The 17592-nt window shown below is 35.4% G+C and overlaps 2 protein-coding genes across 3 annotated transcripts in view; one reads left to right on the top strand and one right to left on the bottom strand.

The window, feature by feature from the left end:
* The first annotated feature begins 3436 nt into the window (after positions 1 to 3436).
* LOC136028704 (homeobox protein MSX-1-like) lies at positions 3437 to 13085 on the top strand. The gene is made up of 3 exons (XM_065706560.1): positions 3437 to 3589; positions 10002 to 10168; positions 12735 to 13085. Exons 1-3 carry the CDS (start codon positions 3448 to 3450, stop codon positions 12939 to 12941), a joined length of 516 nt encoding a protein of 171 aa, XP_065562632.1. The 5' UTR covers positions 3437 to 3447; the 3' UTR covers positions 12942 to 13085.
* A 694-nt stretch (positions 13086 to 13779) lies between these two features.
* The window catches only part of LOC136028700 (uncharacterized), a 33554-nt gene continuing 29741 nt past the window's right edge, over positions 13780 to 17592 (bottom strand). Inside the window, exons 5-6 of one of the 2 annotated variants that reach the window (XM_065706535.1) lie at positions 17002 to 17114; positions 13780 to 14210 (exon numbers count right to left, since the gene is read on the bottom strand). In XM_065706535.1, the coding sequence (XP_065562607.1) occupies positions 13875 to 14210; positions 17002 to 17114 (449 nt within the window). In that variant the 3' untranslated portion in view covers positions 13780 to 13874. The remainder of the gene's footprint in view (positions 14211 to 17001; positions 17115 to 17592) is intronic. The other variant, XM_065706546.1, reaches the window with a different exon arrangement.

The following is a 17592-nucleotide window of genomic DNA, read 5'->3' as shown; positions in this document are numbered from 1 at the left end:
ACTCCAGAAATACATAAATTATTTCATCCTAAATGTTAAAAATCAAAAATGGAGTTCTTCTACCCCCCAGGTGAAAGTTCGGTTTACCTTGTTGAAAAATTAAAAGACAGTGATATAAATAAAAAGATTCAATTTCGGTCAGTTTCGAAGCTATTTCTATGTACGCATCTTGTAATATTAGAAAATATGAACTTGCTCTTCAAAGGAAACTAGAAGATAATATTGATCAAATGGACTACAAAATACTAGATATCAATTATGCGTCTCGTCTGTCTTTGCAATAGTTTTTCCTTGTATTTCCGATACAAAAACCATTTTCCCCCAAATTATGGGTCTACTAATGGGTACGAGCATTTCACAATTTTTGACCAATTTTTATATGGAATTTATTAAAACCTCTGCTTTGAAAACTTTTCCTCTGAAACACTGGCTCTAGGGCCGGTTTGTTGATGATTTTATTTCTGTGTAGGATCATGGAGAGGTGTTACTTAATTCCTTCTTGGCTCATCTTAACAATTTCAATTCCAATATTCAGTTCACCTTAGAACTAAAAGATAACAACAAACTGTCGTTTCTAGACGTATTAATTTTCAATAAATCTCTTAGCCTTGAGTTTTATTTTTATAGAAGGCCTATGCATAACAATAGGTATTTTATTTTTCTTCAAACCATTCTCCTTACGTAACAAGAAAAGTAGTTATATCTTTGGTTGATTATGTAATAAGAATGCAATCAGAAGCTCACATAGTTCCAGAGTTGAACTATGATAAGAAATTTTATTTTGCAATCGGATATCCCATTCACCCTGAAGACCTTACTCTGACTAATTTGCACGAAAACTACTGAGTGTTTTCGATTTAAAAAAGGAGGAAATGTCTACCCTGTCATTAAAATTTGGTGGTGGGAGGAGTAGATGAGGGGTTATAAGTTTTAAAGAGCCATCGCTCCATTTCGGTTCTCTAGTCACTTATAATGACATTTCTTGAGTGATTTAGTTCAAACAAGGTACAAAACATCGGGGTAGCCATCAAGCTTGATCAACACATCAGGCTTTTTCAGGGCAAGAATATTGTAATAGGGAAACCAAAATGTGCCGGTTGCGATGCTTTGCGTCACTCGCAGTGCTACCTTTCATCGAATAAATCCCTCGTTAAGTATAAAACACTCGTATTTCAAAGCAAAGAGTTTTTTCCTGAATGATGCAAGATTCCTTATCTTGCGAGATATCAGGCCAGTGCGTGGAATTTTCCAACGTATCTGGCATCTCTATCTTTGCGAGCTCAGATTCAATCACGAAGGATGGCTTTTGAAAACTGAAAAACATTCATTATATTGGTGCCACAAATGTGTGAACCCAGAGCATACCATAAATATTATAATATTTATGGTGTGACCCAGAGCAGCCACTAGACCATTAAAACGGTTTTGCTCTACCTTCTCGCTGCTGATTAACTAAGACACTTTTCACTGCTAAATACGTTCTTTCTTTTGGGAACTAAATAAAGTTTTTTTTTTTCACTTGTAAGCTGTTTCTTTCTTTTTGTTAATCTACTAATTTCTCTTAACGATAAACTGAGTTTCAGAGGTAAGTTAAATTTCGTCCTTGGTCGTTTAGCTTATTTTCTCCAGATCGGAATAGGAAATCCGCTCGAGATTCTTCGAAGCACAATAATCTGTTTTTACACCCGATTTATCTTAGAGATTTCGAACAAAACTATGAAAAACAAAAAAAAATTGCTGTATAGTCGTTAGAAAGTAAACGACGGAAAAATCAAATCAATGAAATGAAGGCAGCTAGTATTCCAATTCCAAGCTGTGTCAAGAATTGTTCGTTTATGAGCTTCAAATAAAAATAAAAAACATAATTTAGTAAAGGTTGGCTTCAGCACTGACAAACATAACTCTAAGAATGAAAAAGAAAAAGAAATATCGCCACAGCGATATTTCAATGATTACAAGCAAATTTTATGAAAAATCAAACTTGATGACTCTTTTTTTAGGTAGATAGGTAAATTCCTCGGCAAAATCCATGATTTCACGTAAAATACAAGTTTATTTTAAAATAAGTCCATGGCAAACCATGACATTTTGAATATTCATTCCAGGGGATGAAAACTCCACGTAAACATGGATAAATCCATGGTGGTGGTAACCCAGACAACATGCTTACGACTCTGCTAAAATTTGAAACTCGGAGGAATAGGAATTTTTGGAGCGGCTTAGGGTTGCTTCGTGTCTTGATAACACACTATGAAATTTTTTTTTGGATTTTGGCGTAGAAGTAGACGTTGGGAAGGGTGGGCGATGTTGGAAGAGCCGGTGGAACTATTTATGCCTCTAATAAAATGCATTTATTCCTTGCATGATACCGCTTCATACCAGTTGTAACATGTCTACCTTTCTGTAAAATAAAAAAATATCTGGAAAAGGGCGAGAGGGAGAGGGGGTGTTGTATGCGTAAAAGGCCATATTTTTGCTTATAATAGTGCTAATGGAAAGTTCTTGCATGATAATAGAACCAACAAGATGCAACAGGCCTAACTTTCCACTAAAAAGTTGATTGTGGACAGGAGGAGGGGTTACAGAGATCATGAACCCGCGTTCCAATCGGGAAAATTTAAAGTAAGGTTATGGCATGGTTCTACTTAAAACAAGGTATAACATACTTACTTTCGTCTATACATAATAGGGTTTGCAGTGGGGGAGGGGGGGCTGGAAGGTAGTAACAGTTTATTTTGTTTTATTATTTAGAACTATTAAAAATACTTGCTTGATTCTGGTTCCTGAGAGATAAACATTCCCACTTTTCTGCAAAAATTTGGCAGTGGAAGGGGTAAGAGGGATATTAGGGGAGTTTCATGTCACCTTTATTTCCCTCGAATAATAGAAGTCAAAAGCACTTGAGTGATTCTGCTTCAAAAAAGGTACAAAATACCTACCTTTCAGCTAACAAGTCAATGAAGAGAGGGGAAAATGGCAGAAGGACAATGGGCTTTATTTGTGCTCTAGCTTACACTAAATCTAGATTTTGCTCGCTTATGTGCAAGCAAAGTAAAAACAAAACGCTATAAGAACGAAGTAAAATCCCTTTCATTATAGATATTATATTGGTTGCCGGATTATACGCTCTATTTATTTGTTAAGAATAAAAAGAACAATACTGACAGGTTTATGAAATAGAATACTACCAGAAAGAAACTTAATCCTGCTAACAAGAATATACGGCTGGATAATAGGACCTATCAAGTTACCGTATTTACCCATAATCACCCAGATTGAATACTCTGCTACGCGTGGACAGAAAACCCCCTTCGGGCGGCGTTCCCCGAGTCAATTAACCATGTGTCAAAGTAATTAGGCACGTTTGATCAAGCTAGAAAATGGATAAATGAATCTATAGTTGAGCTAAAGCTACAGAGGCAGCAGTTAAAAGGCAGCAGCGAGAGGATGCAGAAACGCCAAGGAAGATTAACGGATTTTAGTGTTGATACAATCCTTAAAAAGAGTGAAAGATCTTTAAGAGAAACAGTGATATATAACCCATATAACTGGTTAAGCTGTACAAGATACAACCCACCAAGACTACCGCGTAAGCACTGGTTTTTATCTTCTTTTTTTTCATTCATCTGAGCATCTGAAATTTCTTTCGTTTCATCTCTGCTAACATTTTCTTTAAACATGAGGGGAATCCATAATTCTGAACGGAAAATACATTGGTTGCTTAAAGCTTAGCTATTTTCAGCTATCAGGTCACATTAAACAGTTATTTCTTTTCAGGTAAAAAACATTGTGGTTTAAGTCACTGTAAGGAAACACTATTCATGAAACTACATTTAAACATCCTAAAATAGTTATATCGTTCCTTGCAGCGTATCACTTTACTTTAACCTCACATGTTCCCTTAATAAACAAAGATTTAAGTCAAATTAAATATAATCTTTACAACGACGTAACCGGAATTTTGTTATGGGGGGAGAGTTACAAAAAAACACTTATAAAAACACATCAGCAATTTGTTCATATGTATCTTCGTTATGCTTTTACGAGTCGGGAAAAATGTAAAGGGGGATAAAACCTGGTATTCCCCCTAGACACGGCGTTGACTCTTTGTATTTTAAAGAGCGCGACTCTTTTCTAAGTAATACTTTATCGGCAAATGGCAAACAAGTGGCGTAAAGAAAAAGAGTCGTGTTAAATGTGAATGTCTGAAATTCGTAACTGCCAAAATTCACCGGTAAATGTCCAAAACACTTTTTTTTTCTTAGATTTAGTCAGCGTTGCCCATCATCTTTTTTAGTTTAATACAAGGTTTGATGATAAAGGTTAGGCTAGGTTAGATTAGGACAGGGTTGGTTAGGTTTAGTTAGGTTAAGTTTCAAACCCATTTCTGATATTTGTAACCAAATTTAACCTAAATAACCGAATCTGATTTAATACAATCAAACCTAACTTTAACTTTAACCATCACAGCTTGCGTAAGACTGAAAAAGCTGACTTGCAAAGTTAATTGAATCCAATCAGAGAAAAAGGAGTTTCAGTTATTCACAGGTGAATGTTGACACTGACCATATTTCGGACATTCGTAGGAGCACGGTGGCTTCGACGCTGGCATATTGATTCTCGTTGTAACTAGCAACCTTCAAATGAGTCATCTTTGATTGCCACTGTTTCCACGGAAAAATGGAAGGCTCCCAAGGGAATTCATATAACGTTAAAGAGTCCCAATGACATGTAATCAACATTTATTACATCTATATAGTTTTGTAATGGGTTTTGCGCCAGACTTTTGTTGGCGTCGAGGATTTTGATGGTGTTGTTTTTCCAACGTAATATTTCTTTCTTCTTCATATTCATTTTGACCCGTTCTAATTTTATTGTCGCACGCCTTTTTAAGGCGTTATTTTTGGTATTTTATACCAAAAATATGTTTTGGTATTTCATACCTAGCAATGTTCCTTTTGTAATGTTGCATCCGTCATTGATATACAAACGTATAAATCTACTCATAAATATGACGTCAATCATATGATCTTTTTTTCATTAATAAGTTTTTTGGGGAATTTTTCCTGCATTGTAGACACTAAAAACGATACAACCCCTACTGAGACACATATGACGTATGCAGGTTTTTCGGGTATATTAGTAAACATGACGTCACCCACATGAATCATATTTTCCCAAAATTAAGGTTCTTAGAGAATTTTGTCAAACATCTGACCTATGTACATCCTTTTTTAGGCCAGAATATCCATCCTAGAATAGACAATTTTTGCGAAAAAATTTGGAGTAATTTCCGAGAAAAAATTCATACATAATTAAATATATGCTTACATGATTATTGCTTGTTTAAAGAATTATTGCTTGTATATATACAGACATGACGTCACTCAAATGAATTTCTATGCAAAATTAAGACTCTTAACGGATTTTCTCAGATTCATTACTTATCTAAATCGCTTTTTCAGTCAAGAAAATCCCAGGATGCCAATTTTACCAAAAAAAATATGGAGCCCTTTTCGAGGAAAACTTTTGCATGCATATTATTTCGATACCCATGACCAGAATGACCAGCTTAGCTCTCTGACATAGGAGAACTTTGCTCGTCAGTCGGATATCTTTTTGCAAGTATGACCGCAATAATCCTTGATTAATATCAAGCTCGTGTTCATCAGCTTTTTAGCTGGCAAAAATTCGTCGGCTTTTTTATAGCAAAAAGTGGGTTTCGCTGGGTTTTTTGGGAGGGGGCAATAGCTTCTATAGAGTGACACATATAATTGCACACCTCTGACCATTTTCACGAAAGAACTTTGTTTTTTCTTTAATTGCTTTCCCAGAGTATTCCTTATATATGGATTGTTATATAAATTATTCACAACTAAGGTTAGGCGGTGGGTAGAACAGCTAAAACATTGAGCCATAGAAAATTCATCAAAAATTCCTTATGCACCCCTGAGATATGGCCGGTCATTGCGCTGCAGTCTTCATATCCCCGTCTAATGCCATCGCTAAGGTAAAGCCCCATTTTAGAAAAAAATTCCTTTATTGTACTCGAGATGTTCTGCGCAAATTTTTAATAATGTTTAGTGATGTAATGAAACCAAGGTAAACATCCTTGATACATTCCGCACTGCTGTTAAAATATCGCATATTGAAAAGAAAAAATTAGACTTGACATTTTTCCGATTTGTTTCTGTTTGCTGGGCAAATTCCCGGTTGAGAGGTGCATTTACACCGTTTTCCCTGTGATCCATAATTGACTAGAGGTTGCTGGACTTTTCTACAACATCTCGGTGTCATTTCTAGCTCAACTAAGTTTTGGCAATTTCATGAAAATGTTTCAATTTGGTGAAAAGTCGGTTAATTACCCCCCGCTTTCCACACCTTGATCAACATTAGTCTTAAACAAAACGTGCAGTAAAATAACCGTCCTTTCCGAATATTTGGATATTCAAGCCAATTGTATGTGCCACCCACACATGAATGCATGGTCACTTTCCTAGAGCGGCATCTTTAAAATTGGAGTTTTTGTCGGGCTTCCATGATTTGGTGAGAAGCAAGAACCTTGTCTCATCGTGAACTTCTCGATTAATATACAACCCTTTATCCTATGAATGCGGACTATTTTCTGTATTAAACTTAACATTTCACTCAGAAACTATTTCACGGACTGATTGATGCCCTAGGATTTGGGTTCAAAGAATCATCTGTTTTCAAAATTTGCTAGAAAAAAAAGTATGGTGTCCAGTATTTTCTCTGTGTCCCACGGTTGAGGAAACCAGTACTGAATAAACATAATTAGCATAGAAGTATAACGCGCTAAGTTGAGCAGCCCATTAATTATTAGAATCAAATAGACAGAAGATTTTGTTTGCACAATTTCATCATTTAATGATATTTCTACTTCCTAATTTTAGCAGTAGAAACGCTTGTAAGTAATTAATACTTCATGTGTAATTTAGCTGAATAAGAGATAACATAAGTAACGAGAGCTTTCCAGTTGCTGCTGAAATGGAACATGCACTAATTTTCATAAAGACATATTTACCTGTTGTGAAGTATAGAACAGAGGAGAATCAATAATGCCGGATAAACCACTAAAAACCTATCGCAGCAGATCATCCTTTTCGGGCCAAACGAGAAGCAGGTCGATTCCGAATGAGGTGGGAAGAAGCCATAAAGAAGGATTTGTTGAAACTAAAACTTTTTTGGAGGGGAAAAAGCGGGAAGTTTTCAATAGATTGGCATAGGGGAAAAGCATTAACCCCCACAATCTCTTATTTTCATAGATCAACAACTTTTTTCAAGATCTTAGAGGCCCATAAAGCGGGGTTTTGCCTAGATCTTCAAATTTCTATGGATCCATACTCAAAACCTACTCTTCTTCCATAGATACCATGTTTTGACTATATTAGTCACGCAAAATATACTTTTTTCATAGAAGGACAATTCTCCCCTCAAATTGAAATTCTTTTTATTTTTATGCCTTTGAAGTTTAGCAGATTAGCTAAAGAAGTAAATGTTTAGAACAGAACAGCAAGTCTAAACAGCAGGTACCCGATTTATCAGCGGCATCGTTTGGGAGGGGCAAGGGCGCAGTTACCCCCCACACCTATTATTTGGATGAAAAATTATTATATAGCTCATTTCCCTTGACTCAGATATGGATCCTTTTTGTCCCTCAATAAAAATGCTGGAGCTACGCCCCAGCAATTCACAATAGGATCCAACAATGGAAACAACGGTAAAGAGTAGTATTATTGAGCTATATACGGACTATATTCAGTTAATAATCCAGTTGTCAAATTGATTCGCCCCTTTCCATTCTAAAATTCAGCTAAAGAAAAAAAAAGGTAAAGATAAAGAATACGGCATTGGACTTTGCAGTCCCTACCGGCGGTGCTGATTTCCGTTTCTTGGCCCTTCAGCCGGGAAGTTCAATGGGGGGAGGGGGTGCCAGCCATCCTGTGTTTACGCACAACCTTCCTGTTTACCTTCCCCAGATTTCTCCAGGTACCCATTTAGAGCTGGGTCAACTCTGGCTGAGCCTACAGAGTCACGCCACTGACCCCCGTCCCTAACCAAATAATTGAGTACACTAGGATTCGAACCCTCGTCCTGTTGGACAAAAAATCATAAAATCAGTGTTACCAGTCCACTCGGCTAGGAATTCAGCTAAAGAAAACTGGGTAAAATCCTAGTTTAGGAGCTTCTTTTTTTTTAAATGAATTGATTTAGGGGAATGAAACTTTCTGGAAGGAATCCAAGGCTAAAGATATTCCCAAAGAAATATTCTGAAGTGCCTATCACCACTACTTCCCTCTCTAGAGATCACGGACCATGGTCATCTTTCCAATCTATGTGTTATGAAATTGAAACCTTGCAAAATGCATCTTCTGCTCAAATGAGGCAGGTTTGAAAGATGTAAATCTACTTCTTAAACACCTGGTATGGCACACAAGTCTCTGGAAATAATGAAATTGTATTTTTCAGAAAGTAAAGCCAATGAAAAAGAGATCAAAAGCCAAAATAAAGGTAAAATGTTTATTGTCAGCATTCAGATATGAACAACCCTGTCCTGTATGTAATCTTCTAATCTTTAGGAAATAGAAAAATGTTAGACTTAACAACCTGAAAATGCTTTCCCAGGGTATATTTTTTACCTTGGAATCATTCCTGGAAGTTTCGCTTGCCTAATTCAACTACCTTCTAAGGTAGTAAGAAACCTTTAAAACTAGGATTTTACTAAAAATAGACACGTTCAAATAATTTGTTTGTTTTTTTATCATGAGAAAATCATGTTTCGCTTCATGAAATGGCACAGGTTGAAATGGTATGGTTTTGCGAATGTTATGGTTTTGCTAGCGCAAGGGAAACGGCCGATGTTTCAGTGCTCTCTGTCTGGTTTTTAATAGTTAGGCAAGGTAGCAACGTGTTGAGAGAAATAATATGAAAAGTAAGGAAAAAAGTGAGTCAATTGAAGTATATAGAAAGTAATAAAAAGTAAAATAATTACGAACCACAAGCCATATAAGAGTTAAACGGGATAATTCCGAGTAGAGGAGCATTACGTCCAAATTTGGCCATGACACCCAACTACACCCTGCATTAGCCTCAGGGGATAGAATTGAAACAGATGAAAGAGATTTGAATATACACAAAAACTTGATAAATAAATAATCGTGGCCTCATAATAAAATATACAAGACATCAATACAAATATACTGAAAACAGATTCTACTGAAAATGAAAGATTTCCACTTATCCAATTTAGGTTTTTATTTAGAATTAAAAGTTCAACTTTCATACGTAACAAATTCTAATATCTTGACCGAATTCTGATTCACGTTTAACCTAAAGGAGATATTTTTATAAAAAGCCGGATTCAGTCTCCTTTTGAAAGTAGAAACCCAAGTCGTGTTTATCTAAGGACTGAATCAAATTCTGCATTGGTTCTAAATGGGTTTATTAGCAACTCTTACACAAAAAAACATTTTCTTTTTTAACTCGCTCTTATTCTTCCATGATTTTTTCCTACTCTGATCTGCTTTCCAGGGGAGGAGCCACCTCCTCCCTCTGCAAGCCCCCATGACCACAGTACAACTTATGTTTTTGCAGAAGGTTTGGATTGAATCAGTATTTAATATAATTATTTATCTTTTTTAATGAGCTCCAAAACTTCCTTTGATGAAAAGTCAAGGTAGTTTAATAATTATAATTTTTGTTTATCTCAATAAGATCACAGAGTTGAGCAAAAGTACAAAACCCAGCACTATTGTGGTTAAACTCATAAAATAATATTCATCTGGTTTCCCCCCTTCCTCTGTCGTAAAAGTGGTTGCATAAAATACGCACTATTTCGCTATTAAACGACTTTATTCATAATTAAATCTTACCCCACCCCTCAACATACAGAATTATGGGTACTGCCAAACCCTTTACAGCCACAATTCTTCATTGCTCCAAACACTCACATTCATTGGCTAACACTTTATTTGTTTTAGGTTCCAAAAAAGAGGGTGGGTCCAAGAAGAAGATAAATAGAAGTGCAAGAGTTCCGTTTAATAACACAGAGATTGCAGCTTTGGAAGATCAGTACAAGAAAACACCTTATCTTACCAGCAGAGAAGTATCTGAGTTAGCAAAAGTTCTCAGGATAACTGAATCTAGGGTATGGAAAAAATCGTCCACATTGAACATTTTGTCTTCATTACTAGGATTGGCACCTAAATTATTGCAGTTTTTTAAAGAAAACAAAAATCTATCAAGTATTTTTTGGTATTCAAGCATTTTATGTGGTTTTCAAAGCATATATGGGACGGTGAACACCAGAGAAAAAGAACTTTCAAAACTTTTGATTTCCATTCCTATAACCCGTCTCCCGATTTCATAGGACTTTTAGTTTATAAGGTTGCCCCCTGGTTGAAAAAAAAAGAATAAAAACAAACCCGTACCCGTGACTTTCCTTATTGAAAAAAGAATGTAAAGCTCCACGTTTTTGTAGATGGGAGCTCGAGACCTCTGTATTAGGATTTTCAGATGAGCTGAATTATATTGTTAAAATTTTAGCAATATTACTTGCCAGTTCAGGATATTTTTCCCACTTTCAACAATCACACAAATTTTCCCAGGCTTGTAGCTTTTGACGGGGAACTCTGCACTTGATGAATTTTATATACATGAAATCAACATAAAATACTGATACTTTTGATTTGTATATTGCTACCAACTCTTCATTTTTTTAGATTTTCGGTTGCTATTAGCAAAGGTTGCACCTTGCATACAGTTCCCAAGAACTGTTTCATATGCTGTCAACGCAAAATCAACACTTACTATCAATAAATATTTGCCAGTTTCACCAACTGTTTTCAGTTTCCTGATGCTTCATTCTTATATGTACATTTTTGGGTAGATACCCAACAAATGTTAGTGTGGACGTCAGTTGATATTCTGTGTATGAGGGAGGTCAATGAAGCCTATCAAAAGGATGTTTAGGCCCGAATTTCTTTCGTGAGAGGTCAATCAGGTAAACATGGTCGAAGAAAGGGTCTACTCTCTAACCTTCCTTTATTTTGGGAAGTGCCTCCTTCTTTTTATTGTGAAATAATCATTTGTATAAAGTCCAGCGTTTATTTGTGTACAGACGGGGGATCCAAATAATTTTTAGAAATAAAGGTCCGAAGAAGCCGCCTATCCACAAAAGACCTCGAGGAAAGTAAATTAAGGAAGGATAGCTTCTGTTTCGGTTAGCCTTAATGGCAAAGATTTGTTGCGAAAAAAAAACTATATAAATTTCAAAAGAGCCCGAAACCCCTAAGAAAATTGGCGTCAGATCGGAATAAAGAGTGCGGATTTTGTACACCATTGTACACCAGTATACCATTATAATGGCCATGATCGAAAACCCTTTTCAGTAGGTTTAGAATTCGCTATGTTGAACAACAAGGAAAATAAAATTTGTATGGGACCCACTGATGCGTCTCTTTTTATTTTCTTTTTTTTACTTTTGTCCATCCCAGGGACGTTCGTATTAACCAACTGGCTGTAAAACGTTAAGGAGGATCATTTTAAAGGAAATCACTATAACCAGTGTACAATTAAAACAACAAAGGAGATTTTGATGTTGCAAAGTGACGTTTTCAGAAATTTTTTGCCAAAAAAACGATAGCTTTGGCCCAAAGAGGGTCAAATTTCCAGTTTTCTTTCACGATGTTCCAGAGTTTGTTTTTTACAAGGCTACTGCTGCAGTAACCATAACCATACTACTACTCAAAGGCCGTTGCAAGTTCGCTACTAAGTGTTTGATTTGGTACCAATTATATATCAAAAGATCGTATAAGTTTGAAGATGTAAATATGCAAAAGAACGAAAATGACGTCATCCATACGCAATTTTCGTGATGACCTAGTTCCTGATTCTTTGTTTTGTGCCAAATTAATTTGTACCGAATCAATTCTAATATGCTCTAGAAAGAGTAAAACAGACTGACTCGCATATATCCTTTCGGTCACAACACCATTTTTAATATAAATCAAGCGTCAAACGATCTATCAAATAGCCCTTTCCCACGCATAAAATTAAAAAAATATCTGGGATCTATAGAACCGTGTTGACAGCTTACGAAGTGTATAGTATCTTTAATATACAAGGTCCTCAAAGTAATTTTATTGAATTAAATAGTGTTACATTTTTCGGAATATTTTTCTATGACATCCGCCATACCCCAACGTATCTAGAAAAATACTTATACACTCTTTAAAGTGTTTGACTTGGTACCAATTATATATCAAAGATCGTATCGGTTTGAAGATGTAAATATGCGAAAGAGCAAAAATGACGTCATCTATACGTAATTTTTCTGATGACCTAAATCCTGATTCTTTGTTTTGTGCCAAATTGATTTGTACCGAATCAATTCTAATAGGCTCTAGAAAGAGTAAAACAGACTGACTCGTATATTTCCTTTCGGTCCTAACACCATTTTTAATATAAATCAAGCGTCAAACGATCTATCAAATAGCCCTTTCCCCCGCATAAAATAAAAAATTTAACTGGGATCTATAGAGCCATGTTGACAGCTTACGAAGTGTATAGTGTTTTTAATATACAAGGTCCTCAAAGTAATTTTATTTAATTGAATAGTATTACATTTTTCTTAATATATTTCATAATTTTTCTATGACTTTTCAGCCATAGCCCAACGTATCTAGAAAAATACTAATAAATACACTCTTTAGGTCAAAGTTTGGTTCCAAAACAGAAGAGCTCGTGATCGCCGCGAAATTGATGGAAAGGTCTACAGAGCATCTTCATATGAGCAGCATAAAATGAAAGATGGAAAGACGAAGGAGGAAGTTCCCATATTTTCAATGGAGAATGCAGTTTTAACAGCTTACTCTCAATGTCAAGCCATATTTGGTCGCATGATCTCAAATTTAAACTAAAATACGTGCAGGTGCATAAAAGCGCGCGGTGCGCCGTAAACGCCACGCGGGTAAAATTTGAAGTGTTTCAGGATCGTATATAAAAAAATATATTTGTTTTCTAGTCATTCTACCAGAAGCTAAGTCTCTTTTTCTTTAATATAATCTAAGAATTACAATATTAAAATTGTTTCTTTAATGCTGGAAATTTAGGGATCTAAAAACATCTATGGAAAAATCCTTATTCTCGCAAGCTATTTATTTCTTTTCCTATGAGAGTAAAATATTTATATTGAGTAACCTTACCATAAACCTTAGATCCTTCTGTGCCTCCAGAGGCGCCCAAGAAATCTCCAGTCGTCACTGAAACTTGTGGCTGCGACGGTATCTTCCCATTCTGACTGTATTGAGGCGTGAAGGTGCCGCAGGTCGTTGTTGTAGGTACGACGGAGTGTATTTTTGGGTCTTCCTCTGCGGCGGGTGCCTTCAGGTAACCAGAAAAAGGTACATTTGGGGATTCTCAAATCATCCATGTGCAGCACGTGTCCGAGGTAGCCCCATCTATCTCATTCGTCAATTTATTGAGTGGCCAAGTCCCATGTACAACGACATGAGCTCTCAGCTTGCAGTCCTTCAAAATTAACTACCAAGCAATTGAAGTGCATAGAAACATACAGAGATAGAACAAATAGAGGAGTGAGAAAGGAGAGTGGGGTTGACCAGTTGAAATTTTGCAGTTTTGATCCTAACAAAAGCAACAATTCTATTATAATTTTCAATTACAATTAGAAGATGCACACTTAACATTACGGAAACTAAAGAAAAGGTCAGATGCATACATAAGTCCCATACTCCTAACTCCAGGTATAACGTGTATATTTAAATCTAGAGGGATATAAAAGCTCCTCTCAAAAACAGTAGATGAAATTTAAATTTAGAACCATAAATCGAAGTTTATTGTCTTGTAGTGTACAGTTCTTGGTCTTCTGGTAAGCCTTGGCCTAAATCGCCTTCAACGGTAATCTTCGGGAGCTGCGTTACTTCCAAGACCTTGTCTTTACTTGCAACATTAGAGGATATGTTCTCTTCCAAGACATCTGCTAATGTTAGCTGATCTTCCTCACTGACATCTTCGTTCTTGCTTCCAGATTTTTCGGATGATTTTGTATCGGTTGTAAGTGCCTCATTTTCAGTTTCCCTTGGAACATCGGTTGATTGAACAGTAGTTTTAATTTCCTCAGTGAGAACAATCGGCTTTGTTACTTCTAAGAGAATTTCAGGCTTGGCATCCTGAAATGTAAAATAAATTCAATTTTGAAGCATAAAAGCAAAAAAACAATGTTTTAGTTCCCATGAATTTGCTAAAACACAATTAACTTCATTATATGCTGTGTTTTTAAAATATTTGTCACAATGTGTTGAAGGTTATAGTTAAGTAGAGGATGAATGTCATGCTAGCACAGACGGAGAAAGACTATCACGGTTGCAGCAGTAGCTACAATCTTCCTGATGCAGCAATAGCTCTAACCTCATGGGTACAGCAGTAGCTGTGACGGATTCAACCACCGTTTTTTTGCCTTCATTGATGTCCTCTTTTCCTTGTTTTTACATTTTCTTTAATCGGTACTTGTATAATATAGCCCTGACCACTCAAGTTGTTCACCCATTGACGTTTTGTAGAACGAGTTTTTTTTGTTAGTTTCTTTCAGCATAGCGTGAGACCAGACAAAGAAGCGACAGAATTGACGAAAAATACATAATTTAGGCTATATATTTGCATTTTAGGGGGGGGGACAAAGTATTTGGTCAGTGTGAAGTTTGAAAACAATTCTTACACATTAGATGAAGAATATTAGGTCGGTGCTATATCATACAAGTACCCTTTAATCTTCGAGCCGGTCAAAGGGAAAAGAAAATTTCATATTTTCTTATATTACAAAAGTATACAACTTCTTTTTTTTCGTTGAGAATCTCCTGACTCAGTGTACATACCCATTAAAGTTCAAGCTTGTCAAATTTTTGGAATAATGAAAGAAATTTTAGGCTTATTTTTTGGCATCATGAATGGATACGGCGAAATTTAGTGAAATATTTTTTCTACATTGGCGTTCATTGGCCCAGGAACTTCTAAATGTAATCTTGAAGCTAATTAAAGATACAAAATCTATAGAGCGATACCTGAATGTTACAAATATTCTGGCCCTAGGATTCCGTCTTACCCAAAATCTACAAAATGGTGAATCAAATTCTTTAATTCAACCAATAGATGTTTCTTCCCTTGTTATTGGTATTTACCCCAGTAAAGATTTGAATATCGGATAATTTTGTGACATATTGATACTCCTTTTGCAATTTTTTGCAAAAGCCCCTTTTTTCTATACCCATTTTTTCTATTTTTTTGCATTGAGAAAGAGTAGTTTATACTCTTTTTCTAGTGTGATACCCTTGATTTAATTTTCTAGGTGCTATTGTCAGAAAAACCAATTACATGACTTTTAACAATACTGCCGTCATAGTTAGTTCTTCGACAAATGTAATTTTTGGCATTTTTATCATTAATAAAACTTTCAAAACAAAGCATATGGGATTTCTTGTTGATTAACATGAATTGGAAGAAACATCGCAATATCATGTCATTTAAAACTGACATTGCCTATGTTTGCCTCGACGATTTCTTTTAAATGTTCCCAATATTTCCGTTAAAGATCGTTTGTAGCACGATTATCCACCTTCACATTGTATTGAGCATTGAATCCATATACTAACTATAAAAGAACTGAGATAATTCACAACAAAGCAATTTGTTACTTGGGGGATTGGACTAATTTTAAACGCATTGGTATTTCTTACAGGCATTTCTATATTTCAAATGTTAGTCAAGGGCAAAAATGTCTATAGCAAAAATGTTTGACTGATATTGTACCAGCTTACTTTATTAATATATTTTATTTCAGCTTCGATAGCAATTCGAATCATAGCAGGAGCTAGCATATAAAAAATGAAATGCAGTGAGACAGGGCCATATCCAGGATTTTTGTTCAAGGGGAGGGTGATTTTCAAAAGAATATCCTCAAAACAATGTATCTGGGATTTCTTGTTGATTAACATAAACTGGAAGAAAAATCGTGATGTCATGTCATTTAAGAGTGAAATGCCTATCTTTACTTCGACGATTTCTTTTAAATGTTCCCAAAATTTGTGTTAAAGATCATTTGTAGCACAATTATCCAACTTCACATTGAATTGGGCATTGCGTTCTTTGTTTGCGTGTTTTTATTGAAGTAATCAGTTTGATTTGATTATTTAAGCCTTTCACAAATTTCAGTTGACCTTTTAGTTCAGGACCCACATTACCTTCCTCTCCCAAAATCATATTTTTTTTATTTCGAGAGAATTCTTATTCAAATTCACAAATCAATTTTTTTATTATTACCCCCCGCCCCGAAAAACATTACTGCGTGCGTACCTCTATTGTATGCCAGCTTTGAAGAATAATACATGTATTATATATGATACATATTACTACATTTATCGGTATAATTATAAATGTGTGTGTGCATGGAACAATACATATTTGAATTTGCTGACTGTTCCAAACTTGGTTCTATTCTCTTGGTTATTCAAAGAAAGATACAATGGCTAAGGACTATAACACTCACTTTTAGAGGGAGCCTAGTCCAGTTTTTGTCACAAAGCTCTCTGAATCTAGCAACTTTTTAACAGCATTTATTAACATAGACTAAACTAAATTTGTTAATGGGATTACAAACGATCATATAGTCGCGGAGAGGGATTTATCTCTGATCTGTAATACAAAATCTGGAGTTCGTACCCAGCCATGGCAACCCACTACAGGGCCCGGAATTCGATTCGTAAGATGAGATTATACAAAGCATCTCCATAATCCAACCAAGAAGAAGAATATTAACTAACTTATAGATTACTCCCTAAAACAGCTATTTTCCCCTTCAAGTTCAGCCTAAGACTTTTGTAGAGTCATTCTTATATACGAAGCATTATATATATCTTTTTTGTTGTTGTTGTTGTTGTTGCTGGTATCCCTTGTCGTAAGGATGCCTACCTCATAGTGCTTCAAGCGAAAACCCCAGTACATAGTATCATCTGAGTCATGTATTACCTGCTCAAAGCTTTTCAAGGGTTTATCTACTGGTTCCTTCTTCTCCTTTGGCTTCGCTAAAAAACAAAATAAAATAATAAAAATAAATAAGCAAAAGTTCAACTATGTGAGTATTAATTTTAAGTGTGCCACTATACAGAGCGTCTAAACAGTTATGAAAGTATAAAAATGTTAAAAGATATTTTCATATATTGAGGCAAAAATTAACTAATCAAAAATACCACTTGGGCTCAACAGGCGGAATATAAAATTTCGTGACTGGTGTCCTTAAAAAAGGCACCGGATTTAACATTCTTTTAATGGATGATACCTAATTTCATAAAGGGTAAAAAAAAATGTATAAACGTTTGCGTCTTTTTCAAATACACTGAAAGTATATAAGGTACAGATTTAAAACAAAATTAAACTAAATTATCCAAATTAATCTGATAATGAATAGGAAGCTTTATTCCAAGAAAGTGGTGTGGTGACAACAACATAAATACATTCTTTCATTCTTTACTTCCAATGGAATAAGTTCCAAACAGTGCTTTC

The sequence above is a fragment of the Artemia franciscana genome, chromosome 1 (genome assembly GCF_032884065.1).
Source record: "Artemia franciscana chromosome 1, ASM3288406v1, whole genome shotgun sequence".
In the NCBI taxonomy this organism is placed as follows: Eukaryota; Metazoa; Arthropoda; class Branchiopoda; order Anostraca; family Artemiidae; genus Artemia; species Artemia franciscana.
This window is presented reverse-complemented; position numbering and strand designations above follow the sequence as displayed.